Source organism: Helobdella robusta (assembly GCF_000326865.2).
Source record: "Helobdella robusta unplaced genomic scaffold HELROscaffold_17, whole genome shotgun sequence".
NCBI classification, from domain to species: Eukaryota; Metazoa; Annelida; class Clitellata; order Rhynchobdellida; family Glossiphoniidae; genus Helobdella; species Helobdella robusta.
In genome coordinates this window covers 2948551-2966337 of record NW_008703942.1, presented here as the reverse complement: position 1 = coordinate 2966337, position 17787 = coordinate 2948551, and the positions used below count along the sequence as shown (strand labels likewise).

Below are 17787 nucleotides of genomic sequence, written 5' to 3'. Positions count from 1 at the left end.
CTTTCGTGCTCGTTGTCAGTTGACGTTTATGTTGTTAATGATCTTTTCAGTTTCTAACCCAATTAAGTATTTGTTAACACTTACAACTGCTTACGCTGATGAACTTTTATCGGCATTTTCAACTAACAACATTTTTATAAATCGTCCGAAGTTTCAACAACTTTTAAAATCGACGTAAAACTAAAACACTTAAATCCCATTACTGTGCCGATCTTAAAATAGGTCAGTTTCTCAGACAAATGATAATTAGTTTTCACTTACCTAGAGCTGATAATTTAATGGTTTGTTTTCATCCCATGACCTCCATCCGACCTGCAAGACAGATCTCAGTCTCGTGCATATTTTCCATCATATCTCTGGTCATCTACATTATCGATGCATCCAAGTCAGTCGTTATTTCGCTGTTGCATACGTTGCAAAACATGCACACATACACCAAACCATAAATCCGGATAGAAAAATTTAATGAACAATCAATATTTATGTAATTCATTTATTTATTACGCTTGTTTTATTGGTTTAACAACTCATCTAATTGACCTTAATAGCGCTATTTGTTGGTGGGTTCCACAGGGCTCCTCGATGAAGTTTACAATCCATAAGGGACTGAAAGTTAGTCTGAGAAGAAGTTAGACAATTGTAAAATGTTGAGTAAGATCAGAAACACCATAATGAGACGAGTTACAGAAATCCATTCGTGAAAAAACCAATGAAGCGTAATAAATGGTAAAAGAAGAGTAAGACCACAAAGCAGAAGTTTCTTCACATTTCATAGCTTAAAAGAAAAACACATTCAACATACGTTTCCAACTTTTTAATAGAAAAAAATTTAATTCCAACTCTAGAGAAAATCCAGTAGAGAAGGATTATTTTGTGAAATATTATCCAAGCGACATACTTGACTTGGTGTGCAACCTGTTCTTCTTGGTCCACTTCATTTTCAAGGTTGGTTCCAACAGATTTTTGGCAGCAATTGTAATATGATAACATGATGTTCAATTTAATAAATCGATCATTTATTATAATTGCTTAAATTCTCGTAGCTTAAACTTATATTTAATTCAACAAACATTCACTTAACTTATGATCAGAAATTGACAATTTTTTTAAAAGTTCATAGCGGCGAACGACAAGTTGAGGTTCTGGGTGGAGTTGACGACAGTGGTAGACATGGTGACCATTCCTCCCATGTTCGTGGCTCTCTACTTACACAAGTACTGGCTGGGTGAGTCAGTGGCACCGTCATCGTCATCATAACAATCATCGTCATCACCACACCATCATCACCTTCACCAACATCTTTCTCAGGGTTGAGGTTTGTGTGTGTCTTCCGGTTGTTGAACTTCAGTGACGTGTTGCAGTCTTTGTATCTTCTGAGGACGTCAAACCACATCCGATTGGTCGAACTGTTCAGCATGTTCATCTGTGTGTGGGTGGGTTCCGGAGGGTTCATCCATCTCGTTAGTTGCATGATCGGTTGAGTGATTGAATGACTGATAGTGTGATTAAATGATTGGTTGGTTGGTTGGCTGGTTGGTTGGTTGGTTGGTTGGCTGGCTGGTTGGCTGGTTGGTTGGTTGGTTGGTTGGTTGGTTGGTTGGTTGGTTGGTTGGTTGGTTGGTTGGATGGAAGTGTTGATTAATTTATAACTTGTTTCAATAATATTTTTAAAATGCTGAATGGGGTTTATTAGATGCTTGTTATTTTACAGTTTTCGAATCAAATCTTGGGTACATATTATAATCTACGACTTGATTCGCCTGTGTTTACAAAAAACAAATTTGCAATCACAAAATAGCAAACCGACAGTATCACTGGACACACACACACACAGACACACACATACACCCACACACGCAAACAAAACTGTCAAAGGTTGAAAACTCCGGCGATCCTTTCACATGTTACGACAACGTGCACAGGATATCATACTGGGAGAGCATGTACCTCGTCATAATCACCATGTCCACTGTCGGTTACGGAGATGAGTACTGTATAACTGTTCTCGGAAAGATTTTCATCGTTGTCTTCCTTTTTGGCGCGATAGTTAGTGCGTCGTGTGGTGATTTTGGTGGTTTGTCGTGTGGTGTGGCTTGTATGATGGGGCTTGTGTGGTGGGTTTATATGCGTTTTGTTGGGTTCCTCAACCGACATCTTCATCGCTGCATAGGCCATGTTTGCCAGCTCTGTTCCAGAAATCATCGAAATTTTTCATCATTCGAGGGACAAGTACATGCTCTGCTACAAAAAAGAACCTGGAGTTAGGTTAGGACCGAATGCTCTTCATAATTAGTATGTCATTTATAAAGAATTAAAGATTTATTCACTCTCTTATTTTTAATATAGATAATAATAAATTAATAACATGCAATTTATTAAAAATTTCGATGTTGATTCAATTTGTTGACGTTATTACTAATCAGTAATAACTTTATTATCAGCCAAACTTTTTTGCCTCACTTGAAGCTCAGTCACACCTTAGTAGTATTGTTAAGTGTTGAAATGAGTTAGTAGGAAGAGCTTGAGGAAATGTAATGTTACATAAATAATATTTCTTATTTTCTATTTGATGTTTGTAAATTTTCAATATTTTTTGCGAGTTTTTAAAATTTTGCTAAATTTTTTGTAATTTTTCGTAAATATATGTAATATTTTTTTAAAATTTTGTTATTGTTTGTTTATCTGTGTTCAATTTACTTACCTCTTTATACGATTTTTTTGTAATGTCTCCGTCGCCGGCTGATGCAGATGTACGGTGTCTCTAAGTTCAATAGCCATAAATTAACATTTAGATTTATAATTGACGAATAACTGGAGAGTATTATTGACATTTGCAATGGGATGTCTCCAACAATAGTTCAAATGAAACGAATAATAATAGCAGGACATGATGATTTTATTATTTTTCCAAAATAAATAATAAAAATAAATAAAATATTTTAGTAGGATTAAACTGTGAGTGCAATATTTTCTGGATAAATGAAGTAAATAAATGTAAGGCGTAGCTACGATTATTGTTTGTCGAGTGGCCGTAAGAATGGAAACAATAAAAATTAAAAAAATAAATACCGGCAATTAAACATATATGCAAATCAGACATACATACAAAGACATACATACACGCACAAACATATACAAATCAAACAGACATACAAAGACATACATACACGCACAAACATACACAAATCAGACATACATACAAAGACATACATACACGCACAAACATATACAAATCAGACAGACATACAAAAACATACATACACGTACAAACTTATATACAAATCAGACATACATACAAAGACATACATACACATACAAACTTATATACAAATCAGACATACATACAAATACATACGTACACGCACAAACATACATACAAATCAGACATACATACAAAGACGTACAAACATCGTTAGAAATTTAATTTGGATTACAATAATAACCTTAAAGATCATAACCTCTATAAAAGTTGTTTAATTTATTAAGTTTGAGACACCAGGAGTTGCATGTTTATTATATTAGAATGAACCAGTTTTATTCATTAATGAATTAGAGCCTAACAAACAAGCATTTTAATTTAAATATTTTTTCAGTTAGTTGCATCTGTGTTATTCTTGAAAGCTTTTTCTCAATATCTTTCATCAAACTTCATATCAATTAATACATAATTAAATATATAGCAATGAAAGCCAATAGCTTAAAATAAATTCTTTAGATCTTAACAAATTTTTTTTCAAACAAAACTACATACACCCGCACACAAACTCACGTGCAATGACTATCAAAAGTAAATGCAACGCAATGGAAACCAAATGACAGACACTTGATCGTTGGAGGCCATATCTCATTCCAAACAGTTGGCAACTTTGTAAGAAACTTCTCACACAATGACAGGCTGAATAAAAACTTAAAAAGTATTATTTTAGATGAGTTAGTATAATACGTACTGCTTGTTTCTATAATAATTTTTGAACGTTTTTTTAAAACGATCGTCTGCTGTCAAAACAGTTTTTAATGATTCGTCAGAAATTTAATCTCTCATTTTAAATGCTTCATCAAATAAGGCATTTCAATCTCAAAATAATTTTTGGATAATCATGTTTATTAGATATTTTAAAATATTATCTACCGACCAACCAAGCAACCCGCCATCCATCGAGTTGGAGTCCCTCTACAAACGTTACTACAATCAGATCCTCTTCATCAAGGGCTCCATCATGGTCATCAAGGATCTCAAACGAGCCAAGGTCGGCTTTGTATGTTCATTCAATTATTCATTTATGTTTTATTCATTCAATTGTAGTTACAATATTGCAAAAGAAGTAAATTATATTTCAATGATTCACATATAAATAAAACGTTTAATTACCTACTACTTTCGAATGGCATTGAATTATTTTTCATGTTTGAATTCATTCCGCCAAGTGTATGTTTTATTAAGTGACATTATTAATTATATTTAATTTATTTGTTTGGCACCTAACAACTCGATGTATTGTACCGTGCTGTACAGCTATCAAGTGCGGAGGCTGTGCTCATAATGACCAACCAATCGGCGCCCTCTGCAACTGAGGAAGACACAGGTAACCATTGCCATTCGCTGATTAATGAAAGTGTTTTTTTTTTATAAATGACATTTTAAAAAACTATTATTGAAAATTATAAAACTATAATTTAATATATAATTTCGCAAACTGCTCATTAATGCAATTTCCTTCAGACAACATCATGCGAGCAATTGCAGTAAAAAATTACTGTCCGAAAGCCAGAATCATCTTGCAACTCTTGAAAGCAGAAAATAAGGTAGGAAGACAAAAAATGTTAGCAGTTTGAACAAATAAGTTACAAACAATCTATAAAAATTTGTTGAGATAGTGTATACTTTAGCAAAAAATCAGTTATTTATTAATAGACTTTAAAACTGTTAAAATAAATTCATGAAAAAATAATTTTTTAACTTATGTCGCGTTTTCATCATATGATGAAACAGCACTAAAGTGATTCATGGATTTACGTAAAATGTTACCAGACGATATGCAAGAACCTGCCATTTTGGACGAGTAGAGATCACATAATCTGCTTCACTGAGATGAAGATGGCCTTCATGGCAGCTGGATGTCTCGCTCCTGGCTTCTCCACCTTTCTATCCAACCTTCTCCTCATGTTCTCTTACGATAAGAAGGTTGTAATTAGTGGAAATGTTAAACGTAATAAAGATTGATGAAAATGTTTTATGAAATAATCTTTCAAGATAAAAATAAGATGAAAATATAAAAATGTGCAAACATAAAAATATTTGCAAAATTTGTTTTTAATTTGTTATATAACAAAATTTTCACAGATAAAAAATCTCATCGAATGGCAGAATGATTATTTGAAAGGTGCTGAGATGGAAATTTACACGGAAAAGTTTTCTCCATTTTTCCGTAAGAAACCAGTCCATGAAGTTGTCAAGTAAGCCTCAAGTAGCGAAAATGAATATAAAATAGTTCGGTAATAACGATTGAAAAAATGACCAGTTTGAAGAACTCCGATAGAAATTATTTTAACTGAATAAGCCCAGTCATCGAGTTATAACTAAGTACTTAGGTTAAGGCACTCTTACAAAATAACAAAAACACAATAATATGCTCTTGAAGCGAATCCTGTCTTACGCACACACATGTATGTATCTCAATAAATTGATCACACCTATGATGATGTTGAAAATATTCTCTCTATATATGATTATATATATGAATAAGGTGTATCTATCTATAAGGTGTATTTAATTATCTAATATATTTTTAATCCTGATATTAAAATAGGAATATCATTGACCACTGGAGCGAGCGTTGAATGCACATGTAAAAATCTACGTTTAATAGATAGAAGCGAAATGTTGTAAAGTTTTTTTAATTTAAAATGTAAGTTAATTTAAATGTAAACATCTGAGTGCACACAAAATCGTCATCGTTTTTATCAGAGAGGTGAAACAGAGCAAACAAACTCGAGCAAATAATTAAGTACAAACAAATAAAATTGTTAACATTACGAAAAAGACAATGAATGAACTGAATGAATGTGTACTGTACAACGTACTGACGAACAATCGTTTTGTAATCTAAATTTAAATCAAAAGTTCAATGTGTGAATGCAAACAACACATCGCAAATAGTGAAATTTTAAAAATATGTGGATTCACTTGGTTTGCACGAAGTATGGTTGATTGAATTTAAAAAAACTTATTGCCACGAATCATGATGGCAATTTGGAAGGTTAAAGAAAGCCCACCTTAGAGGACATTGTACAAAACAGTGCGATCTTAATCTCTGAAATCAAGGAGGAATTGAAAAATTTAATTTTAGAAAAGAAGGTGGAGATAAGTTATCGAAAGTTAGCAAAAATCAGATTAAGGCGATGGAAAATGGCCGCAGAAGGGAAAAATGTTCTAAAGATATTCTAAAGCAAGTTTTGTGGTGGAAATCGGAGATTACCAGGGAGAAAGTTTTTTGACACCTCTTTGTCAAGCACTATCGTTAAACCGATGTAATGAAAATGATATTAAAATAGTTTTTAAGAACAGTTCTTTAAATTTTCTATTTGCATGTTTGAGTTGTGTTTACCTAATTTATCTTCAATTTAAGTCTACACATACAAAACATACAAATAGTTATATTAGTATGATGCTCTACTCCTTAACACGTAACCTAGATAAAATTCAATTGAAATGTAATTAGATAACATTGTAATTTGAAACAACAAAAGAGAAAAAATTTTTGTTCAAAGATTTTGCTACACAAAATTCCACATGTTGTTGTTGGCAGTTATGAACTCCGTGGACAGCAGAGGTGAAGTTAATACAAGGTAGGTAGGTTGGGTGGGTGGATAGGTAGGCTGGGTGGGTTGTTAGGTTTGTTTTGGGGCTCTATATGACTTCACGATGGTATTAAATATCATGTATTAGTTCACCCTCAACAACTCATATCACCGTTAACATTAATTTTGTCGAAACAATCATCAACGTCAATAATATAAACTTCATTTATTTGTTGAGCGATTTGAACTTTTTATTGTTTTTGAAAAGTTAAACTTATTCAGATTTTAATCGATCGAGTGAAATGTTTTAATAAAATTATTAAATCGCGAAAAAACCACCACAAGACCACAACATTCTGCCTGCCACCACTTCTACTTTCATCAATAACATCTCCAGATTGCTAATCAACTCGACATGCAACGACTCCTTCATCGGCCCGCAAACTCTCGGCTTCTTCATTTGCACGAACAAATCAAAGGCACGAATTGCGCTTCTCTACTGTTCCCAGTGCCACGAGAATTCTGCACCAACATTTACACGCATCAAGAAGTGCTCCTGTGTTCTTTCTGTTAAATTTCGTCAGTTAATCCAAATCTCATTTAAAGACATATTTTGAAAACTTATATTTAAATAACATATTCATAAAATGCTATACTGATGCCTGCATACATATTTGTCTGAGTTACAAGCTTATTTGCACACTAATCCAATCTCATGTCCGCTTACTCACTAGCAACAATTTTTGCCGATCATTCTGATGTTTGTTTAATTTAAATCAAAATTATTTAGTCCTAGCAAATGCGAAGCTTCTTAGAAATCCTTCTTGATGTACCTGCAAAATATGCAGTAGAATCCAGCGCCTCCGCCACCAAAGGACGTACACTCGCATCTTGTATGTACGAGTGCAAACCGTAATGCATGACAATTCATTGAATTTTGGGCAGACGACATTCGAACTAGGTAAGCGTGCAACAACGGCAAGGCGAAAAATGGCAATCCTGCCGTCTGAGCTAACTCGCCAAGCATTTAAATAAATATGTATTTATTTATCTATCTTTTTAAATTTTACAGATGATTTGTTGCTGCAATCCCAAGCAAATAAGTATGTAGACATATTCAAAAAATTTTAAAGTTAAATAATTACTTTAAAAAATTTATTTAATAACTTTGTCGACTGACACTTGGTTAAATTTTGATTTTTAAAATGTCAGCATGCCCAGGAACCATTCGAAAGAGTTGATGTCATCGTCGTCATCTCCGCTGATGCTTTCTCCATCGTTTCTGCTATCGTCCTCGTCACCACCTTCTGCACCTCACCTCACCCACACCTTATCATCGCAATCGTCACCATTCACGCATCTTCTCACCGACACGTTATCAGCTTCCTCTATGGCTGCTGAAGATTGCGATGATAGCAACTCCAATTCATCAAATCTCATGAAAGACGAGAGAACTGAGTATTTAAGCTGCGTTAATGACGAAGATGGTGAAGATAAAAGTGATGACGTTCTTTCAAAGGCCGCAAGAGGAATTGACCAAAGGAATGACGGGAAAGAGAGCGATGAAAACTTTGATGTGACCGGATATTTTCATTGGACACCTTCCAGGCGGCTCACAGACTGTTTGCTCGTAAGTTCACCGCTTGGTGGGTCTAAGGCGTGTATAATTAGCTGGTTGATCGACTGGTCAGTTGATCAAACTCTGAGTTGGTCCATTAAGTTACTGGTTGTTTGCTGGATAGTTAAATTATTATTGACTAATTATTTATTTGTATGTTGGCTCGATTAACATGGGATTAACAATCTTTTTTTAGTTTATTTAATTTTGTTAGGTTAGTTTGCGGATTCATTTGTTGAATTAATTGAATAATTAGTTAAGTTATATTATTTAAAATAAACATTTTATTTTAAAAGGACAGAAGAAAAAATCAGGATGTTTGTGACAAACTGGCCAACCACGTTGTTCTCTGTTTATCTCATCACTCGCAGGTTCCACAGCTCGTTTTGTTAAACTTCTCAGATCATGTCATAATTTCATACATAATTCAGCCATAAATTTATTTGCTAAACCATGTTCAAAAAATTTTTTAAGATAATTATTAGTTGAAATTTCACTATCGTTATTGCCCGTAACCAAACATGCGACACCCCATCACACAGTCTAACAACCTCGACGTTCTACAAATTTCAACCGACGCAAGTTTTAAAAACAAAACACGACACATTCATAAATGGAACTTGCAACCAGCACATGTTCATTGATTTTGACGAATTTTAATCGATTTGAAAAACTGCCTCCAGTGTTCCCTGAGAAGTTTCCTACTGCCGCTGAGAACGAGCAGTTTGAAGGGCGAGAACCTCAAGGCCGTAGTCATCGTGGCCAAGGAGCGAAGTTTCGTGGAAAGGGAATGGGCTCACATCTGTCATTTTCCTGCTGTTTACGTTAAAATAGTATGTAGTTTGTGTAGTGATAATCAAGTTGTGTGGTTATCGTTGTTAATATTGCTCGTTTGGTTCATCAGGTATGCGCAATGCTATTTTAGTTGCAGTCGGCATACACGTATGCACATTCACCGTCATTTTTGATCTCATCTTTCATATAAATTCTCTTTCCTCAAAGGGCTCTCCGTTGAATCGCGGTGTCTTAAGAAGCGTCCGCATCGAACGCTGTCACATGTGCGTCGTACATTCAGCGCAAAGAAACTCAACATTACTCCATTCATCAATGTTAACCTCACAACAATCGCTGCCTTTATCGCCACCACCAACGTCGTCATCATCACTGGCCACACACGACGACAGCAAAGCGCTGTTGATAACATTGAACATCAAAAACATGTCCTTCAAGAACGTTGAGCTGAAATATTCTGGCACTGGCTACGACATTCTGAGAAGATTCATCAGAGCCACGAAAAATTCTAGTATCTCAGGTATAGAGATGATGTTTGTGAAACTTATGTTGATGTTGTTGACGAGGCTTGCAATAACGCTGAATGTTTTTTTTGCTGTAGTTTTGTAATTTGTAGAAATAATAGCAGTGGTAAGCTTCAACAACATTGACCGTGATGACGAATAATGACAAAACTAATGACAAAATTTACAAGTGTTTGAATCGCTGGATTTGGACAATGAGATGAAATCCACCATTCCCATTCTAACCGAACTGCGTTAGTGATTAGTAGATACTTTGTTATATATTAAAAATATTTTTATCTATGCTCTAAATTGCCAAAAAATAATTTTGTTTGCTTAATATATATTAATTTCTGCAAACAAAAACTTGTTGAAAATTGTTGGACAGTGAAAGACGAGAACGTGCAGTTCATAGACCAGGACGATGAAGACGACCCAGACACTCCATTCCACCTCACTCAACCATTTGCATGTGGGAGAGCATTTGCATCCAGGGTCTTGGATGCTTTATCTATCACAGTAATTATTGGTTTTGTTATGAGAATCCAATTATTTAAAAAGAAAAACTTTTCTCGTATTTTTCTGTTTCCGGTTGAAATCATTTGTAAAATTTTGCTAAAATTAGCCCAGCGTTTCCACCGAGCTTTTGTCTTTTCATGGAGTCATGCATATTTTGATATGTGAATTCTTCCTGACAACTTTGTTCAATTTAAATTAAAAAGTCAATGTTGACATTATAAAATAGCAATAAATGATAAAAAGATAGTATCAGGCTAGCGATCAAGAAATAAAAAATTGTAAATATATTTAGTGTATAGCATGTCTTAAAAGTATGCTATATACCTACTGCATTCTATATTCTTGTTGGATGGTGGAATGTTTATTAATTATACTAAAAATGTGGTAAACGGTTTAATGTTATATTTTATCGTCCAAACTTCAAATTAGATAATTTTCAACCCGGAGACCTACGATCTTTTCCGAGTTTTCGTGACCGGCACAGACTCCGAGGAACATGACCATTTGATGGCTGAAGGATTTACAGAACAGAGTTGCCAGATGTCTGCTGAGCAACTGAAGACCATTAGAAATCGACCTCGGTTAAACTTGCTGCCTGTCAACACGGGAATATTAAAAGATCTTTCGGTTCGTTTTCTTACCTGCTGAGTAAGTCTCTATTGCTCATAAGCGCCTAACTTGATAATTTCAATGTATAACTTTTTTGCGGTCAAAATTTCAACTGCTTGTATAAATAAAAACATTTTTACGTAAAGACGAAAGTAAGCAAATACATTGCATATGCGGTGCGATCATATTTAAAATAAATTGCGTACCTCCGAAACACCACGCGGCGAAAATTGATGTGAAACGCTCGGAAGATAGTGCCTAAGCAAGGATGCTTATATTAAATATTGGCACATGTTGATACAGGAAGATACTTTTGGTCATCTTTTCACGAAATCTCTGTCCGTTCATGGCATCTTGTGCTTGGGACTGTACCGATTAGTAAACGTTTACGCGCGATCCACATCCGATCCGAATAACCGATTCGTCATCACCAACCCTTCTCCAGGAATGAAACTTCATTTCACCGATAAGGTTTGTTTACACTGTTTCTAATGAACTTCAACGAATTTTTATTTTTTTTAATTATTTTTTCTGTAAATTATTTTTTACAAGTTTATTTGAAGTCATATCACTAACGCAAATATGCAGGTTTATTGCATTTGTACGCAACCTACTGCTGATTGTTGAACAGCACCGTATCTGCCTGTAACCAGCTGGTATTACTAAGAATTACCTTGAAAGAGTTCATCAAAACCGAACGATTATTTTAAAAGTTTTGTTAAGAATAAAAATAATTCCTTCTTTTTTGTGGCTCCTAAAATGATTGCAATTATTTCATACGTTCAAATGCGTTTCTATAAATAATTTCATATGGAAAGTGTGTACCTTCTCTGTACTGTACATCCATGTGATAATTTTTTTTTTCTGTAAAAGTCAAAAATTCCGCCATATATATATACATACACACCGTGCATGGACTACGATGTACGTTCCAGTGCAAAAAAACCTCATGTATTATTTCATTATTTTTATTCAAAACAATTGTTTATACGGAAGAAATGCGGTAACGCGAATGAAGAAAAAAAGAAAGTTATACATGAAAAAAAAACCTTATGAAAGCGATGAATCATTGAGTGTTGATCAGTGAGGCACCAGTTTAACATTGGGGGGACCTGTTGTCTTCTATGTGGTCGTCAGAATTTTTATTGGTATATAATCAAATTTAATTTTAATAGTACAAATTTTGTGCTAGTTGCAGGAGATTTTACAATAACTTCTGAAGTTTGATATCTTAATAGTTTGAAATCTCGAAAGTGGTTAGCAAATTCAAACTTATATGTTTAAACATCAAAATTATTAATATTAAGCCGAATATAAAGCCAGTTACAAATGTACGACTGTTTTGAAAGGTTGAAAATTTATAATTAGGCCTAACGCTTGTAAGGGAGATGCAAATATTGAATGAAATATATTTTCAGAGTTCCATTCAATTCAGAATGAAATTTCATTTAAATAATAAAAATATTTTCAATTTATTTATTTAAATTTCAATTGGTCATAATTTTTATATTTGGTGCGTCTCTGGTTTAAATAAATTTAGCATGGGAATGGACATCAGTTCAACAAAGACGAAATTGCCAAAAATTAAAAATATAAACTGGACTAATGAAAAAAACTAATAAGAATCAACAGATCTACATTGAATAAAAATGTTCAATTAATGGTCGGGTTAAGCAGGTATATTGAGTAATGCAGAAACGATTGTTGTTAACTATTTACGTAGAATAGCTAGAAATCCTGCCACCTGTAAACTTTCATCCTGTTGAAATTGTTGCTATCAATGCCCATGGAGAGTTTCTCCGGAGTTCTATCAAATCTGTTTCTACCGTTGAAAATTTCAACTGAGTTTATGTGCTCATCAACATGTTCCGAACAATTGTTATAATTTGGACTCTTGCTGAAGTTTTTAATATTATTATTATTACTATTATTATTACTTTTATTATGATTACTATTATTATTATTATTACTTGGAGCGGTGTTGTACATATTGCTGTTTACAAAATGGGAGTTCAAAGCAGGTTGGTCGTTGGCAGCGAAATTGTTGCAATAAACGTCGCTAGAACGAATTGTCTTCGGGACAATTTTTGATTTTTCTTGCGTTACTAATACGGTCTTGGGTGGGGATGAAGACAAAGACGGCGATAACAAAGACATGGAATGAAAAAAACTGCCATCGTTGTTTTTACTGGTGAAGTTGGTGTTGTTGTTCGCGTTGTTATTGGTGTTGCTGTTGCAAAAAATCGTTGCACAAGGATCATTTTTTGGATCATGACCATGTGTGCTGCTAGATATGTTGTTTTCCTTTAGATTAACATCTTTACGTTTGTTGTTTTTTTTTACAAAACAGTTCATGCATAGATTAGATTTGCTGGCGTCAATGCTACTAACATCAAGTCCCTCAGCGTTAATGTTGTTGTTGTTGCTGCAATTGTTGTTGCTGTTGTTGTTTGAATAATTTTCATTTTTCGTTCTAACAGCACAGCGTCTGTAAATGAAGAAGCTAAAAATCGGCAGAAGCACCACAACAACAACAGTTAGGACTATGACGACAAACGCTGACAGTATGGCGAAATAAATGAAGGTGCTGTCGTTCATCTGTTGCTGCTGCTGCTGTTGGCGTCGCTGGTGGCCGTTCTCGAAAGGTTGAGCGTTTTGCGTCTTGTTTCGACTGCCGCCACTCATGAAGTTGTTGGGCATGTGGCTGCTGCTGCTGTTGTTAACGAGGTTGTTGACGCTGATGTTGCTCGGCCGTTTTGTTGTTTGTTTATTTTTTCTGGCACTGGCATATTTATTTTGATATTTTATTATTGGTGTTGTTCCGGTCACTATTTGCAGTACTGGTGGTGTTAATGTTGTTGGAGTTTCAATTAAATTATGATTTGACAACAAACTGTTCATACCGACATTGTTTCCATCCTCACTTCCATCATATTTTTTACCGCTCCCGTTTTTCCCAGTATAATCGGCATCATCATCTGCACCAACAAAACCATTTCCAATGTTTTCAACATTAAGATTATTGTTTTCTATTTCTTCGCCATCCTCCCTGCCACCAATCATATCATCTTTCTCAGTAAATTTCCTCCCATACTCGCTTTCGTCATCTCTCGATAGAGTGATATCGTTGAAATCGAATAAATTTTTAACACTGGAATCTCCGTCTAACATTGGAGAGCGGGATCTTGTTTTGAAACTTTTGAACCTTCTAATGAATTGTTTCTTCAATTTTGAAAGATGTTCATCCGTCAGGTCAATCTCGTAAAAATCTTTTGCCGCCAGGTCAACCACGCGCTGCCCTCTCATGTAAGATGGGTAGATGCATTTGTTCAGTTCCGCCAGGTTTTCATCTGCTGGTTGGTGCATGTCATCTTTTTGTTGATGTTGTTGAGTGTGCTGCTGTTGTTCAGTTTGACGATATGTTTGTTGTTGTTGTTGGTGATGTTGCAGAGATGGTTGTTTCTGATGTTGCAACATTTTTACTTCATTCAAGCCGTCCAGCCAAGCCTTCAGCCAGAGCATAGATGAGTTGCAGTACCAATCGTTACTTGATATTTTTAAATGGAACAAATTTGGCATCGATTCAACTACATTCAAACTTAAATATTTTAAATTGGTTTCTGACATATCTAACTCTCTCAAAGATTTCAATTCACCCCAAAATTTTACTTCGTTTGTCAATTGTTCCGCTAATGAGGAACTTTTAACCAATTTCAGATTTTGCAGATCAGCCAAACTTTTTGCCAACTTTTGGAAATTTTCAACTTCAACTTTTTTTGGCAGAAAAGATAAAGATAATTCTTTGAGTGCTGGCTTTAAACCTTCAAAACAAGCGACGCTGAGACTTTTGATTGGATTTCTATCTAGAACTACACTCTCTAAGGAACATTTCAAAAAAGATCCTTTAAATGTTTCTTTCGATAGAACGTTTTTAGTGAAGGCATTTGGTCCCAATTGCTCAATCTTGTTTCCAGATAAATCTAAATATTTTAACCTCGGTAGGCCGGTTTTGTCTCCTGTGGCGAAATTGTCAAGAGTTGAAATGATGTTATCGGCAAGATGCAGCGAGTGCAAGCGGTGAGCTTCAATCGTTTCCGACTGAATTTGGTTGATTTTATTTGAGCGGATGAATAGTCGAAGCAAATTTGGCGGGAGGTTCGATGGCATGGAGGCGAGGTTGTTGAAGTTGAGCCAGAGTTCTTTCAAGTAGGACATGTGACTGAATGTTTCTGCTTCTATAACTGAATAAAAACAACATTTATAACTTTCTTTGCTAGAAATTGAAACGTTGGACTGTAATGATGTTAACAATAGCGATTGCAACTTGAAAATGTAAAATGACAACCATAATTTTAATAATTATCAATAAAGAAAATGCAGACTAATTTAGCTTGCGTGCGCTTTCCGAATTTCATATAAATTGAAACAAAAATTTCTAATAATTTTCCACAAAATTCAGTTTTAAGAGTTTATTGCAGATCATCGGACAAACCGGTAATGTTGTTCCAGTCGAGCACGAGAACATTCATGTAGGGACATTCCTTGAATGAGAGCCTGCTCAGGACATTAATGTTGTTGTGACGAAGTTGCACGTAGCGAAGAGTGTTGGGCAAACCTCGCGGAACTTTGTTGAAATGACATCCGGAGAGATCGATGTAAGTTAGAGAGGTCGTGTGGAAATGAAATCGGATGCTGTCGGTCAGTGGATTGTTTTTCAAATCCTGGTTTTGTTTTTCAAAATGCTGCTTTTTTAATTTATGGGTGGTTACAAAATTGTACCACCATTCACTGTTCACCAAAATAAAATTCCTGTACATGTTTATTCATCAGTGTCTAAACCACACATTACCACATTATCACTGCCATCATCATTATCATATAGTCATCATTATCAACAGAGCCTCGTTGTCACCGTAATCGTATTGTCAACATCATATGCTTCATTCTATTTATTCACATCCTCATCGTTGCAGAGTCATCATCATTGTTGCATCAACATTATCACACCATCATCAAATCATCATCAAATCATCATCAAATCATCATCACATCATCACATCATCATCACATCATCATCACATCATCATCACATCATCACATCATCATCACATCAGCATCACATCATCATCAAATCATCATCACATCATCACATCATCATCACATCAGCATCACATCAGCACACAAATGGGCAATCTGAATTATTAAGTCATCTCCTCAGCCTGCCACCTAGCGACAAATGGCCTCCTGTGACAACGACAAATGCGTGATGTCACAAGCAAACAAAAATTTTCGATAATTTTTCTAAACCAAAAAATAAAAACGTAAAAATTAAAACAAATGAAAAATTAAGGTGGGCTATAAGTGGGGTTAATATTTTACGTATAAAAAATTCACAGCAAGACGGAACAGTAACTATCTTAAAGTCTACATAAATTAATTATTTTAAAAAACGCTGATAACCCAAAAAAAATTCATGTCAAAAGATTTGAAACACAGACTAGAGAAAAAAAAACCCCTGAATCATTTTAGAAAAAAATCTTACTAGTATTGCCTTATTAATTAGCTTTTGTTACTTTTGATATTTTCAGGTACATTCATATACATTAATTGTCTAATTCTTAATTAATTAAGAATTAATATATATGGGTACATTAAACAGAAGTTTCAGACCAAAGGGTAGTATTTAAGATATAGATTATTTCAGCTGCTCTATGTTCCACTGCTGGTGATGACCTATAAAATCAACTTGTTTTCTAATTTAAATGGTCCACGTTATAGCGATATGTAGCTGTCAGAATTTTTAAAATAAATTTGATCACTAAATAAAAATAATCTGCTCGAAGTATTTCAATGAAACTAGATTTAAACAAAAAACCAAGGTCATTACTTAAAATGTTAAAAACTTTAAACCAATACACTTACTTCAGCAGAACTCTTAGTAATTTGTACCATTAAATTAGTAGTAGAAAGAGCAGCAGTTGTAGCAGTAGTAACAGTAGTAGTAGTAGTAGTAGTAGTAGTAGTAGTAGTAGTAGTAGTAGTAGTAGTAGTAGTAGTAGTAGATCTGCAAGAAAAAAATAGCTGTCGTAAGGGAAGAAGCAGCATTATTCAGATTCTTTTTTAAATCTCAATCTTTTATTTATTTTTTCCATCTAAATTTGTACGTGCCTGCTTGGCATGCTATCAACTCTCATCTTCGTCCTCTTCATCATTATTCTTTTTGATTGTCATCATCAATTTTTATCATCTGCGTCGTCATCAATGAGTTTAGTTTATCATCATCAGCAGCAGCAACAACAAAAGCTGCAGCTTCTTTTTTATCTTTATGTTTGAAATTTTTCATTTTTTTTAATCGTCGGTGTCAATGTTACAAGTTTACAGTGTGCCACATTATCAACATTGGCCATCCTCATTGTGATCACTTTAGCTACTAATTTTTTATCACCTGGTAATCAAGATCATCATCTTCTTCATCGTCCTAATCGTCATTAATGTCATTTCTATAGCCATCTATCTACTCCACTGACGTCACTATACAAGTCACAATTCGTTTAATACACAATCAATGTCAACATTTTAATCTGGCGCTTTTTACCTCTCTTGCTGCTTTTTCTCTATTTTCTCTCTCTCTCTCTTCTCTCTTTCTTTCTCTTTTTTCTCTCTCTCTCTCTCTTTTTCTGTCTATTTAACTTTCTACTCACAACTCTATCATTATCTTCTCTATCATTTTTTATTTTTTTTCTTTCCCTATCCCAGTTTCTGTCTCTCTCTCTCTTTCTTTTTCTTTTTTTTTCTTTTCCTCTTTTGTTTTCTCTCTCTCTCTTTCTTTCTTTATTTCTTTTTCTCTCTTTCTCTCTCTCTCTCTCTCTATCTCTCTCTCTTTCTCCTTCCATATTTCAACACGTTCTCTTGCACATAACTTCTCATACGTACCTCATCTATTTCCAT

The 17787-nt window shown here is 34.4% G+C and overlaps 3 protein-coding genes across 3 annotated transcripts in view; 2 read left to right on the top strand and 1 right to left on the bottom strand.

Moving 5' to 3' along the window:
* Positions 1-344: 344 nt before the first annotated feature.
* HELRODRAFT_130526 (hypothetical protein) lies at positions 345-7358 on the top strand (the record flags this gene model as incomplete). Its single annotated transcript, XM_009016127.1, has 14 exons — positions 345-385; positions 846-945; positions 1114-1225; positions 1309-1460; positions 1876-2046; positions 2171-2265; positions 3820-3930; positions 4142-4247; positions 4514-4583; positions 4721-4803; positions 5030-5182; positions 5342-5454; positions 6769-6846; positions 7196-7358. Coding segments are annotated over 14 exons (1548 nt in total), but the record flags the coding sequence as incomplete, so codon positions are not given.
* A 653-nt stretch (positions 7359-8011) lies between these two features.
* HELRODRAFT_170313 (hypothetical protein) lies at positions 8012-11466 on the top strand (the record flags this gene model as incomplete). Its single annotated transcript, XM_009016126.1, has 8 exons — positions 8012-8428; positions 8713-8787; positions 9100-9249; positions 9419-9728; positions 10100-10230; positions 10660-10857; positions 11143-11310; positions 11428-11466. 8 exons carry the CDS (start codon positions 8012-8014, stop codon positions 11464-11466), a joined length of 1488 nt encoding a protein of 495 aa, XP_009014374.1.
* A 2871-nt stretch (positions 11467-14337) lies between these two features.
* HELRODRAFT_76005 (hypothetical protein) overlaps positions 14338-17787 on the bottom strand; it is a gene marked incomplete at both ends in the record, with an annotated part of 5702 nt that continues 2252 nt past the window's right edge. Inside the window, one exon of the mRNA XM_009016125.1 lies at positions 14338-14476. Coding sequence (XP_009014373.1) covers positions 14338-14476 — 139 coding nt within the window. The remainder of the gene's footprint in view (positions 14477-17787) is intronic.